The sequence below is a fragment of the Ammospiza caudacuta genome, chromosome 9 (genome assembly GCF_027887145.1).
Source record: "Ammospiza caudacuta isolate bAmmCau1 chromosome 9, bAmmCau1.pri, whole genome shotgun sequence".
Classification (NCBI taxonomy): Eukaryota; Metazoa; Chordata; class Aves; order Passeriformes; family Passerellidae; genus Ammospiza; species Ammospiza caudacuta.
The window spans coordinates 26188850-26203324 of NC_080601.1; the positions used below are offsets into that span (position 1 = coordinate 26188850).

The 14475-nt window shown below is 47.5% G+C and overlaps 1 protein-coding gene across 1 annotated transcript; it reads right to left on the reverse strand.

Moving 5' to 3' along the window:
* Positions 1–139: 139 nt before the first annotated feature.
* ACTR1A (actin related protein 1A) lies at positions 140–13899 on the reverse strand. The gene is made up of 11 exons (XM_058810073.1): positions 13800–13899; positions 8117–8181; positions 7149–7224; positions 6282–6407; positions 5374–5498; positions 4855–5071; positions 3863–3955; positions 2948–3122; positions 2032–2093; positions 1621–1661; positions 140–1249 (listed from the first exon to the last, which is right to left on the reverse strand). The coding sequence occupies exons 1-11, from the start codon at positions 13845–13847 to the stop codon at positions 1147–1149; spliced, it is 1131 nt and encodes a 376-aa protein (XP_058666056.1). The 5' UTR covers positions 13848–13899; the 3' UTR covers positions 140–1146.
* Positions 13900–14475: the final 576 nt, after the last annotated feature.

Below are 14475 nucleotides of genomic sequence, written 5' to 3' on the forward strand. Positions count from 1 at the left end.
GCAGGGACGGGGTGGTGCAGGGCTGGCCTTTCCGCTAAGCGCAGGTGCTGTGCGCGGTGCGAACATCGAGCAGTGGGCAGCTGGGCAACAGGTGCTCAAAGAAGACCCAAAGCGTAATTCCCAGGTGGTGTGGTCAGTATTTGAGAGATCCTCAGACATTTCAATAAATAAAACAATTCTTACATTACAATGCACCTTCCCAATTATTATTTTGCCCCAGAATGGATAAAGTACACAAGAGTCATGCCTGGCTGTGAATACATGCTCCCTTTGCCCTGACATGGCAGGAAGGAGGGAAACAGCCTCGACTCTTACAAAGAACACGAGAAGTCAGCACTGTAAATCTTGGCAGGTTGAGGGGGAACACACAAGTGCCTTCACGCCCATTCCGGGGTACTTGCTTCCAGAGGAGAAAAGGTATTTAAAACAAGGTACGAGAGAATAACCGTCTAGTACAATGATAGCTGATTAGATTTGCTTTGTTCTACTCCATGCAATACAAACTAAGTCCTATCGCCAACTTCTCCAGCTGTGGTGCAGACCCCACATCAGTTTAAGAAGTTACACACTCATACACACACTCACACACCAAAACAGTGGGGGCAAATGGACTTAACTGCTGAGAATGTGCTTTCTCTTAATAAAAAATATATTAAAAACAACTTCAAAAACTTACTGATGGTGAAGACACCGCTGAAGAAGGAAGTAGCTATGGGGCCTCAGCTATGTGTTTCCAGACAATCCAGGCATTGCAGTCAGGCTGACTAAAGCCTGCACGAGCAGTCTGCAGTGGTTGGCTCCCTTCTGGCTTGCCAGGCAGTTTCTATAAGCTGTTCCCTTTGTTTTTGCTTGTTTTACAATGACAGATGTGACTGTGATACAGAAAATAAGGGACTGAAATGAAAAAGGAATGGGCCATTTTGGAGAAATGTAGATTGGTATTTTCTCCTTTCCATTAAAAAAAATAAAACAAAACAAAAAAGAAGTTAGTAGTACTAATACAACCCTCCTGCTGCTGTCATCTTTGCTCAGTGACATCGGGGCATGCTGGCGCACACACACACACACAGGCAGCTCTCAGACACTCGGACTCAGAAAAGCGAGTTTAAGTGAGTCTTCGGAGGAGACTGAGGACAGGTCCCAGGGCTAGAAGGTTTTTCGGTGGATGGCACGAGCTCCATCTTCTTCATATTCCTTTTTCGAAACCCACATTTTCTTAAAGGTGTCCAGAGAGGCCAGGATAGAGCCACTACAGAGAGACAGGCATGTTACAGGTTAAAGGAAAATGCTCGGGACACTTTCATAGTGTCTCTGCAGAGATGGGCTGTTTCTTTTATGACACTTCCCCATGACAGTAAGGTGCTCAGTTACACATGACAGATACATTCTTTGGACAGTCACTCCCTCTCCCACAATCCTCAAATGTACCAGTACTACAGAGCCTGGCACCGCCTGCCCCCTCCCACTGCTGCTTCAAGAACACAGCAAGCATTGCCCAGCTGAGTAACACAACCACCCTGATGCACAGCACCAGTTGGGATAACAACATGAGAGCTACTGCGCTGTGCCTCCCCAGCCCAATCCCACAGCAAAATGTGTTGCTGTGCAGCACATACATACCCAATCCACGTGGAATACAATCTCTCCTGAGGAGCCGATATCTGGAAGAGAGAATCAGTCTGTACCTCCCCAAGCTTCAGTCTGCTCATCCTAGCACACTGCCCACACTTCACGCCAGCTAGCACCTGACACGGATGTGATCTCTCCCAACAGAAAGACACCTGGCAGTGCCTCCAAAACAACCACTCTGGTCCAGAATCCTGGACAGGGGTCATGTCAGAGTAGCCACCTTCTCAGTGATGAAACCAAACTGATTTTCATCGCAACAGCAAATGCTGTTGGGCATGTGAGTGTCTCAGGAAAGGCATTTCTGACTTGAAGTAAATGGCAGCTGCAGTCTGAGAGAGGTTCTTTCAAGGTCACAGACCAACACACTTGGTAAGTGACAAACCCAAAAGAGATGGCTCTTACCCTTATTTTGACGTCCTTCGGAGCCAGTTTCTTCACTTCGCTCAACAGCCTGTCACCAAAGCCTACACAAGACAGAAAATGTGCAGTGTGAGCACCTCAGCAAAATCCCAAGTTCCATCCACTAACAATGTGGACATGGCCTATGCAGTCCTATATAAATACCCCATTCCATATCTTACACAGAGTCCAGCCTGGGGAGGCACAGAACACAGACAATGACATAACAGGACTTTGTCTCACTGAGAGCTCAAACGCTGGCACAATGGGCTCTACTCCTCAGCAGCAACCTGAGTCAAGCAAACAAGGTTTTTAGCTAGGACCTCCTCCTTCCCTAGGCATTCCTCCTGTGTCCAGCCCATTTGTACAGGGGGTTGAATGGGAAGACTGGATCTATTTGGAGATGTCAACCAGTGGATAACAGACTGATGGGTTCTGGCAGAGGGTATCTTTAGGTCAGCAAGTACCAACTGAGCCCCGAGGAGATGGGTTGAAACCTTTCTGCACACACAGAGCTGACACTCATATAGGACTAGGACCACTGAACTCTCACATATCAGAGACCTAAAGAAACCTTAGAAGATGGAAGAGTCCTTTTTGGTATCTAGTCTCAGATATCATGAGCTACAGCAGCAGGAATAAACACAGCTATTCAGTCCTTCTACAGGTATTGATTGGAGGAAAACAGGAAAAGACTTCAAAGCCCAGAAAGTGATGTACGAGGGCAGGGGTCCTGCATACCCAGCAGGGTATGACTAGGACTCAGAAAATTAGAAAGTAAATGCCCTGATAGAGCAGAATTTACACAGCCCTCACCCCAGAGGACAAACTGGGTGATCTGGGTTATCTTCCCAGTTTCACATGAGAAAGAAGCGAGATCAGGTATGTCACAGCACACTGAAAGAGGAAAAGCAGGAACCTTTGAAAAGTGTGGAGCCTCCAGACAGCACAATGTTAGAGAACAGCGTTCGCCTCAGATCCATGTCTGACTTCTGAATGGCAAAAACGAGCACTTCGTGAAGTCCTTCACATTCCTCCCCTATCAGGTCCGGCCGGAACAGGAGCTCTGGGGCTCGGAAACGGGCAGGGCCAATCTGCAAGAGCAGAAGTTAGGACACAGGGAAGAGAACAGTGTGGCTTTCTTCACTACCTACAGATGGGCCTGCCTTTCTTAGGTGAAGCTTCAGAGTAATGAAACTTCCTGAACATTCATTTTGCATCACTAGATACCAAATGAATGCCAGTCTGAACTACAACCCCTACAAAGGGCACCATTTCCAATTTGCAGATGAAAGAGATGAAGAAACTTGTTCAGCCCCATACGGCAGGTCTGGCATAAAGGGAGCAAATCCAGCCCTGGTAGTGGAGGTAAAACCTGTATTTCCTCTCTTTCAACCATTCTGTACTGGGCTGAGTCCTCTAAGGAGTATTCCTAATTCTTCAAGTCAACTGTTAATGCACAGGAGACAATTCTAGGCAGGACAAAAGGCACTGTATATAAAACCACTGATGGATTTAGTGAGCTGACACCTACTCACACTCCATACCTGACCTGCATAAAGTTTGTTAGATCAGAGCCTGCTCTCAAACAGCTCAAAGTCCCCATTGTTACACTGCATCCTTACCCAGGACTTCTAGCAGAAGTTGTGAGGTTTCTAGTAAAGTTTTCTTTCCTTAAAGATTCTAGTGCCCAGTCAACAGCCTAGGATGAATTATGATCTTTTAAAATTATCCCCTCCCACCTAACACTGCATGAAATTTCCCATCACTGCAGAGCTTTTCTGGAAACCCTGTGCCTCACATGAGGAATTCTCTAAGAGTGGTCTTTACAAACCTCAATAGTGCTTCCATCTGGCAGGTAGTACTGAGCCTTCTCAGTCTCCAGAGTCTCATCCTTCTGGGGGTTTATTGACAGGTAGCAGGCACGCTGGAGAGGAAACAGAGTCAAGGAGAAAGAGATGAGATGGGTAAACCCAAATGCCTCTGATAAAATGTTTTTCTTACTAATAATCAAAATCCACATATCCCTTCAGGGAGACTGATTTCAACAGTATTATGTGCTGGAGAAAAGAACTTTAAGGTTCACAACAGGCAAACTACATTGCAATATCCCACTTGTGATCCCTAGCTGCCATGGATTTTACTCCATGAAGGGAAGCAAATACTACTGAAAGCCATCATCAGACCCTGAAAAACTGCAGCACAGGTAAATGCAAAACTTAATTCTGAACCACCAGCCCATCTTCACCTCCATGTTAACAGCCTCTCAACAGGGATTAATATGATTTTGACTACAACTCTCTCAGAATATGGGACAGCTGAGGTTGCAAATGACCTCTTGCAAATGATCTTGTCTATGCAGGGTCCCCTAAAGCAGGCTGTCCAGGACCACATCCAGGTGATATTACCAAGGACAGAGACTCCACAACCCTCTAGACAGACTGTGCCAGCACTTGGTCACCCTCATGCTAAAGGAAGTTAATGTTCAGACAGAACCTCCTGTGCTTCAGTTCGTGTATCTTGTCCTGTCACTGGACATCACTGAAATGAGTCTGGCTCTGTTTTCTCTGCACCCTCCCTTCAGACATTTATATACATCAACGAGACTCTCCCCAAACCTTTTTTATGGCTGAACAGTCCAAGCTCTCCCTGCCTTTCCACATGTAAGAGTCCTTTAATCATCTTAGTGGCCCTGGACTCCCTCTACCAATGGATTTAGGTGCAGAGCTAGGTAGGCTGAAACTTCCCACCAGATTTCACAAGCCACAACTTCCCTTGAGAAGAAATCCCCTCTTGGACAAACACAGAAACAAAGCAGGGCATCACCTCCTTGATGGTCTTGACAATCTCAAACTCAGAGGTTGTGTGGAAGTCGTAGCCTTCCTTCCGGAGATAGAGGCGCAGGAAGCGGGAGACGTCCCGGCCAGCGATGTCGATGCGCATGATGGAGTGAGGCATGGCAAAGCCTTCATAGATGGGAACCGCGTGGGTGACGCCATCCCCGGAGTCCAGCACCACTCCCGTGGTCCTGCCGGTCGCGTAGCTACCAAGGGACAAAGGCTCAAGTCAGAACAAGCAACTCAAAGTGAGCCCAGACAAGCAGCACATCCACACTCAACTCAGGAAGCAAAGATTTCATATAAAACAGGGCCTAAAAACCCCTCAAAATGCAAGTTCTGTTGGCAGTTCAGCAAATTTCCTGTAAACTCTTTATTACATAAATTGAGTTTCAGTTCTTGCATGAAAAATCGGGGAAGACATCAGTGAGGTCTTCCATGATTTTTTTGTAGAATGGATTTCATGGCAACATTCCACAAACACAAATCAAAGATGAAAGACACTTACAGGCTAAGCACAGCTTGCATGGAGATGAACAGTGCTGGCACATTGAAGGTCTCAAAAAACACCTCAGCAGCACGCTCTCTGTTCTTGCGTGGGTTTAGGGGTGCTTCTGTCAGCAGCACAGGATGCTGGGAAAAAGAAGAAGGAGCTGTGCTGCAGTAACCAGGAGGCAGTAGTGGTGGGTTCCTAAATGTTTCTGCTTATTTATTCATTTTAGGAACCACTGGTACAAGAGGGCAGGTACAAAGGAGTAATTTCAGCTGAGCTGTATTAGATTGAATAATCTCTATTAGGTTGGAAGACCAGCAGGGTTCTGGTTTAGTTATGAAGAAGTGTTAGGAAGTTTCTCTGTGAGTAACTCTGACCCATGAAGGAGAAGTAGGATGACTCTCAGTGAGAAAAATCAGCCAGATAAGCCAAAATACACACCCTAAGAAAGGGTGAAGGCATATGGTCTTTCAGCACAGGCAGACAGAAATATTCCTACTCCACAACTTAGATTGCTCTCAGAGATTTAATAATTTTTTGGTCTGATCCTTCCAGACCACAGGACTGTGGTTTTCTCCTTCCTCACTTCAACTCATGTCACTGCTGAGTGGATATGCCTGATGTGCAGGCAGAACAGGAAAAGTCAGAAACACTTGGCCAAGAGTAGAATCATTAGAGAGAGTGTGAATAGCAAATGTGAAAGGCAGATTTTCAGTTAGGCCAGACCATCAGATCTGGAGAAGAATTCTGCTTGGACACTTCTTGTGCAGTATCTCCTGAGACGTGAAAGAACCTAATTTAGCAACAGACACACATTCAGAAAGAAGGCCAAAGGAAAAGTCCCAAATCTTTCCAAGTTCCAAGGCTCCTGGTGTTACACACACTGAATGATGCCTGTGCCTTTCCATAATGTGGTCTCTCACCTCTTCTGAGAAAGTCTGGAGCTGGTCTTTAGAATACACATACTGCCAGATGCGCTCCATGTCATTCCAGTCCTTCACTATGCCATGCTCCATCGGGTATCGGATCGCAAGAAGACCTCTGTGCTCCTGAGCAAACAGGAAGAACAAGAGAGCATCAGAGCTTCCAACAATCCCACTTCTGAGCATTGTGACTTACTGTCAGACTCACCTACAGTTCTGATTCCACTAAAAGATAACTTATCTATAGCATACAGGGCAAAACCTGAACATTCATCACAAACATCTCTCCCAGAGAAGCCAAGCCTAGACAAGGCCTTTTCATACAAGCAGGAATGTCTACATCTGACATTGGCAGAGCATATTCCATCAAAACACTTTTAAAGTCAACACACACAGACACCTATCATATGGTATCTTTGTACTACCAGATCAGCCATGACACAAAAAAAAACAACAAAAACATAATAGGATGTTACTGGGGAATGCAGTTTGAAGGACTCTCAAGAAATGTGACCACACAACTGACTACATGCTGACAGAAGCAGGACTGTGGAGGGAAGCTTCCTGCCCACAACAGGGAGATACACAGCAATTGAGTAGGGTCCATTTCTAAAGCTCCCAGTCAAAAGTATGTAACCATATAGAGCTAAAAGCAGCCTAAAAAGAAAAAGAGATATATCAAAGGCCTGTGTCTGCAGACTGGCTGACATTGGCTTCACATTCCACCTTGGACACACATGCAAGTGACAATCTGTTCCTACTCTTTGGACCTACACAATACCAAAGAACCACAGCCCAGCTGCCACATCCCCCCTTACAGCAGCACACTGAGATACATGGACAAGTGCAGTGTACAGGTGCTCTTACCTCTGCCTTTGGACCAATGAAAATGTCCCCTTCTAAAGCACCAGCCATGACACGAACATGCTTTGGTCTGCCCACACTAGAACAGAGACAACACAGTAAATGCTTCTACAAAGAGCTCAGATGCACCCAAGGATTGCATACTTTGTGCTTCTCTCTGTCCTAACCAGAACTTTCACAGTGGGTGAGACTGGGGGTGCTACCAGGTGCAAACAGACCCAGGTTTGCTCTGAGCTAATCTCAGAAATCAGAGGTGAAGGGGACAGACTGTAGACAGTTCTGAACTGGCTGGACATAAACCAGCTGAGTCTGGCCATATTTTCACTGACTATTCAGGACTCACCTGTTTCAACAGTGCCTGGGATGAACATGGCTAGACTGAGCAATTGTCTGAGGTGTTGGACCCACATGTGCTGCCAGACCTCAAGCAGACTTCTCAGATTAGACATTTGTGTCCCATGACCCACCATCCCATACAGAACATATTGCTCAGAACACAAAACTACTCACTAAAAACCCACCACACTGAAAATAAAGGCCAGTGACTGTTCAGAGTTCCTGTTCCAGCTGTCTTCATCCTGACAAAACTCTTAGAAAACTCACAAAAAAAGTCTGTCAGGAATCAAGACGTCATACCACACACTGAGAAAATACAAAGGTCTTCACACTTCTTATGCCAAATTTTACTTTTTCCAGGTCCTTTTCTTCATGTGTGAAGATTAAAGGATCCTACAGCTTTGGTTGTGTGTTGAGCCTGACAAAGTGATATCATCTTTTATGATGTGTGTGTATGTCCCCAAAAATCTCAAAATATTTAACAGTGGAGCTCTCATCTCCCTGATGCTTCTCTGCAGCAGGCAGAAAAGAATAAATAATTTTTCCATTCATAAAACTGGGCAATTCTTCCCCTCTACATACCAAAGAATTGGTACACAGTACTAAGAAGCTGCCAAGACCAGCAGAATACTTACTAGTTAGGAAAGCAGTATTTTGGTATTTGATCGCCTGCAAAACCTGCTTTAATCACACCCGAGCCCTGTGGAAGCAAGAGACAAATACATGAGCTTAGCACTCATTCCATCATCTTCACAAGTTTTAGAGGAGCAGCAAAGTACATCAGGACTGCCAGATGCTCTCCTTTCTACTAGGAATAAAGCTCCCAAGGGACTGGCTCTCCAGGCTGCTTGGGGATAGGAAGTGCCAGCTTGGCTGTTGGAGGGAGTGACCGGCACCTTGTCTGGCAGTGACATCTCACAGGGCACAACCATCCCATGCACCCTGGTACTGCTCTGCACACACCCAAACACCCTGTATGGACGAGTATTTTTCTAGCCAGGGTTACATGAGGGGTGCAGGAGGCTAAACCCACACTCCACAGGTGTCTATTGATATTAGATAACCTTTGGGGGGAGAACACTCCAGAAAGCCCAGCAAGAACAACTGAACTCTGCCAGCTTCAGGAGGCACTGGAAGAATGAAGGCTACAGGCCTCTCAGAAGGAGATTTGGAAAAGATGGAGGGAGGGCAGATAAAGTCAGAGAAGGAAGTAGCAAAGAATTGTGAGAAACAGACTGGAGAAGAAATAGGGAAAAGATGATCAGACGGTGGATGAACTAGCTAACGCTAAGGAGGCACAAGTGTGGTCAGAAAAGACACTGGAAACCAACCCACACTGTGACTGGGAAAGGACAAACGTTCCAGTTACACTGCAAGGGGAAAGGCTGGGGGCAGGAAGCACAGCTGATAGGACAGAGCTTGTTCAGAGGAGTCAAAGAAGAGATGAGAGATGGCAGTCAGGAAGGCACAGATCCAAGAGCCTCCTGCAACATTCAAAGCAGCAAACACAGGGTGGGTAACACCAGCCACAGCAAGGCCCTGGCAGGGAGTCAGCGCCGGGCATCTGGCCCCACCGCTCTCACTCCCTGTGCGGAAGCATCCTGGAACACCATCATCAACTTGGATCTGCGCTGACTCCTTCCCCTCCTCCATTTCCTCTCCCTGCACAAGGGAATGACATCTTGAAACAATGAGCAGCTTGCAGGAACACCCAAGTTTTGCTAAGGAGTGGATTTTCATAGGATCTCCTCAGATAAGCCGTTTCACTGGTAATCCCAGCCTACCATGGGCACGAGCTCTTCTACAGAACAAGGAACAGTTCTGCTTAGCCCCATGGTGGGAGCAAAGTGTGTGTGAGCTTGCACTGAAAGCTGTGACCTGTCAAGTGCCTGTTCACTCTCAAGGGCTCTGCAGTAGGAATGCTCTGGTTTGGAGGCCAAAAAGATATTTTGGCTACCCCACTGCATTTTAAAATGAGCAGCAACACAGCTCCTCCATAGCTTTCCACTTCTCACCACCATTGCATGGGTCAGCACCACCACTTTTGCTTTGAGGCTGGGGCCAGATGAGTTGCTCAGGGCTCTGACAAGCAAGCCCTGGCTGCAGTGGTTTCCAATGCTGCCTTCCCAGTGCCAGAGGTTACCAGCCAGAGCAGGCTCAGCAGAAAGGAATGTGGGGTGGCCCCAGCCTCTCCCGTTCACAGTCCAGCGTTTGCTGCCAAGCTACTTCCATCAGCAGCTTCAGCAAGGATGTCAGGCTCTGCACAGAGTGTGCACTCTGCCACCAGAGCCAGGACACTCCTGCCTCTAAAGCACCAGAGTCAGATTTGCCAGGACACATCTGTGGGAGAGGAGTGTCAGGAATACTCTGCAAACCAGACACAGCTATTTATAAAGCATATGAAAGGCAGATTGCTCGAATCCTTTGTCTCCTGATAAACACCTGCAGCCAGGCTGGCTCCAGGAGCACGCCCAAGCTGCCAACTGGGCAGGACTAACTACTTCCTTTCCACACAGGGACTCAGCTCCAGGTGCATCCCAAGGTCTGCACTAACTGATGTCAGTGTGACAAAGTGGCAGGTGAAGTGTTAAAAAGACTTCCCTTGACACAGACTCTCTTCTGGCTATTCCCTTCAAAGTGAAACAAGGAACAAACCAAAACCACTATTTTGATTTTTCTTATCATAGTTTATAAACAACTCTCTGCCTGGGAAAGAATACCATCCTGTGGCAAGTCTTGCAGAAAAATAATTGAATGAAATGCAGTAAAATAATGTAACCAAATTAGAATATTGCACTTAGTGAATATTTTGTTCAGGATTATGAACAGTCTTGTTGCTAGCACATTCTGCTGCAGGGAACTGGTTTCAGGAGAACAATGATGCTCCTATTTTAACTTAGAGATTAAAACTTCCTTATGTCAGGCCAAAAAATTGCCCAGCGTGTCCTGGTGAGATTCCCAGCAAGTTCTGTATTTTAAGATTTACATACTGAAGTTCAAAGTTAACCAAATGTGTTGGGAGTTCAGAACTCCAGCCTGGAGTCAAAGACAAAGGACTGCTTTGAATGTGCCGGTGGGATGGGGCTTCAACACAAGTGTGCTTCCAAGGGCCTGGGAACAGACCAAGAACAGCTGGTTGATATCTCTGCACTACAAAGACCTGCCTGCACTTTCTGACCTATTCAATTTTTCTTGAAAACATTTTACTTCTTTGAAGATATGTGCACACTGAGTAAATCTGTTTATTATAGACCAGTTTGAGATTCCTATGCAATGAGAGGAAAATGTTTACATTTTGAAAGAACTCTGATTCAGGAGGTTTAAAGACCTGTTTTTTCATCTTTGTTTCAAATAAGCAAAAACACATGCACCTTCTCTTCTGTTACAAACTCTGATTTATTAAAACTTTTAAAAAAATTGAAAAATTTATATACTTTCACCAGTAACTATCCTGGCTGGATTTTCATTCCATTTTATCTGGCAGCAGTTTATCTTTTTTTTTTTTTTTTTAATCAATCAGAGCAAAAGAATAAAAGAAGAAAAACTACAAGAAAAATGTAGAAGTCAAGGAAGATAAATTCATTAAAAATTCTTGTGAGTGTCATGAAGGAACTGAACATACCTCATTCCTGAACATAGCTCATCTACTAGCTCTGTGGCCAACTGGTTATGGATTCATTCATCTTGGTGCATTTAGGACTCAAATTTAAATGGAAATCACCAATCAATCTTCCATGTAGCACTTTCTATGGAGAGTGCACATTTCATATTGTTGTGAAACTGTTTTATTTGATACAGAATTTATAAGATCAAGAACAAACCAAAGACACAACAGCCCTTGCTGACAGCTCAGCTGTATAAAATGCCACCGCTTAGACTACAAGGCAAACAAGAGATAATTCCATGTTCCATGGAGGTCAAGAAATTTGCACTGACTTAGGCCACAGCTGGAGTACTGACATGTGCATTATGTTCAGCAGGGCCCCCAGACCATTCAGAGAGAGCTTGTTGGACTGCAGTTGGGAATACAACTCTTAAAAATTAGACAATGAGAGTATAAAGTTGTGCTGAGGTACAGCTCCAACCTCCCACTGTACATTACAAAGCTCTCCCTGCTGAAAACATACAGCTAAGAGCAATGTGCTGTAAGAGAAAAAAAAAACCCTCTCTGCTAATTTTTTAGCTACAGAACTTCATGTCCTTTTGGAACACACTGAGATTCTAGAGCAGGGCTGGGACTGGAGGGGTCTGGCTCTCACCAGCTCAGTATCTCACTTCCCCCTTCCCACACACAGGCATGTGAGACAGGATAACATTCAGCCTTCAAAAGGTGCTGCAGCTCTCTGCAGAAAAGCAGTAATGGAACAGCAGTGCCAAGAGTGGTACCTGCTCCGTGCAGCTCCACTTCCCATCCTGCCTGAACTCCAAAGAGTGAAAACTGCAGTGTCACCACGAGCCTCCTTGGCCCACAGCCTGCCAGCGTTCCAGGCAGATGCTGCAACAACTGCTCCATTCTGCTTCTTGTACAGGGAGGGGAAGGGGGGAAACTCATTTATCAGAGAAGCAAGAACAAGAATCAGCTTTTATAAGACCAGCTGATAAAATGAAAAAAGACACAGAATCAGCTGCTGGCACATGAGCCCTCCTTCAGGTCTGAGGCAGAGGCAGCAATCACTGCACTAAATAACAAAAGGACAAGCTGAAATTAAATATAGGCTGCTACTACATTAGTAGCTCAACAAAGTGATCGTCACAGTGCCAGAACACCTAGAGATAAATTTATTGTTTAGCTAATCACTCAACAACGCAGCAGGATCAGGGCTGATACAGGCATTCCTAAAAACAATCCACCCAATGCATTTTTTAACATCTTCAATAAAGAAGATACATGTTTTTCTCAACATAGTCAATTTTACTGCTTACTCTCATTTTCTATTAGATGCTTTCCTTCAATGTCTAACCCAAATCCCTCTGCTGTAAAATTCCAGGGAAATAAACAAAGCCAAAACTGTATCAGAGAGCTCAAGATGTAGAAAGGAACTTAGGATCCATAATAAAGAAAAAGTCAAAAGAATAACCACCTTTATCGGAGACCTACAATTATTCACCTTATGGAGAGTTAAAGCAATAGGCTGAGAAGTGCCAGGCCAAGAAATCAAATTCATATGGCAAAAAAAATTCAGGAGAAATTAAGCGTGTGGAAGAAGAATGGAGCACAGTACTGACTCTTCAAAACAACAGAATCTCAATCACTGGCGATAGAGGTCAGAAGGGAGGAGCACGGGTTTGTGACTCAGTACACAGAAGGAGGCTCTGTCCAAGACAGGCCCTCCCATTCCTTCCTGGATGGTCCCTCCTCCTGGGAGGGCAGCATGGATGGGGCAAATCAGAACTGTATCCAGAAGTACCTCAAAGAGGCATGGAATCACTGTCATTCATCTCCCGCAGAGCTATTACACACACAGACTGAAGGTCTGCTTTGTGCTAATGAGCAGCATCAGCACATTGGAGCAGCCATCTGCACCACCACACTACGCTGATGCAACCCTGGGCACAGATCCGTCAGCAGTGGCATTCCAAGGCACGGGAATCCATGCCTTGGGAACGGCACTGCCTTGTTGTGACCACTGCGCTGGATGCGCTGGAGGAGGGGCAGTACAAGAGGTCAAGGCTTCTGTCTCGCTGGGCCTGTGAGGGGTGCCTGGCTGGAGAGCTCCATGTCCTGCATGGGCCCAGGGAAGCGCCAGCACCCCCAGAGCTTGCCGGGGGTGCATCCACGGCCTGCCAGGAGCACGCTGGAACCCTGGCCAAGGCCGGCCCCACAGCACGCTGGGAGTGTGGCCACGGCCTGGCCGGCACCCGCATTGTCCCCCCGGCACAAAGAGGGGTGGGGCGGGACGGGAAGCCCCGCCTGACTGACAGCGGCAGCTGCCAATGAGCGCAGGTGCTCTGGCGACGGTCCCGCCCCGCTCCGGCAGGTAGCAGAGGGCTGCCCCGCTGACTGACAGCTATCTCAGCCAATGGGGACGCGCCGCCCCTCCCAACCAGCGGCAGCTTGGCGGCAGCGGGGGCTGCGCCCCCCCAGCGCTGGGCAGCGGCCCCGCTGCAGGTGACTGCCAGTCGCCCCAGCCAATCGCGACTCGCCGACGCGGAGCGGCCCCGCCCCCCGAGGACGCCGTATGGCGCCGTGAGAGGACCGGAGGCGGCGGCCGAGCCGGCCGATGTGGGGGGGCGGCGGCGGGCGGGGCGCGGCCACCCCGATGACAAAGGGATTGCGGGCCCTCCCCGCTCCCGGGACGCGCGGCCGCCCGCACTCACGTTGTCTATCACGACGGGCTGGTTCGCTATCACATCGTAGGACTCCATGGCGAGGACCCGCCGCAGCCGCCCGAGAGGGAGCAACAGCCCAGCCCTCGGCGGCGCATGCGCGGAGCGGCGACGCGGCGCCGCCTGGGTGATGTATTCCTGCCGCCGCGGCGCCTGCCGGGAGCTGTAGTCCGACGCTGCGCAGAGCCAAGCGGGGAGGCGCGCCGGGAGCGGAGCATGCCGGGAGCTGTAGGCCGGCGCCGGGAGCGAGCCATGCTGGGAATTGTAGGCCGGCGGAGGAGCGGGGCGTGCTGGGAGGCGGAGAGCGGAAAAAGGGAATTCTGCGGACACATCTACGGCCCAGAAACCGGTGGGTGTTGCCGTTCAGGAGACAGCTGGGTACTTCCACCAAGAATGCTGCATCGCAACTGGCTGGCTTATGCTTAATAGATTTCCCCTCGCCTAATTTTTTCTAATAGGAAAGGAGAAAAAGGTGATCCCATCAACTTCTGTAGCTGGGATCTATGACTAAGGAAAGCTTTTTATTGTCCCATAATTTCATGTGATCATCTTTACGAACTACTGGTCATAACACATCTGTTCCCTCCAGGAAATACCAGTTTCTCTCAATTTTTGAGGCACGAAAGCCACACAAGAGTGTCAGTATAAAGAATGCACATCATGAACA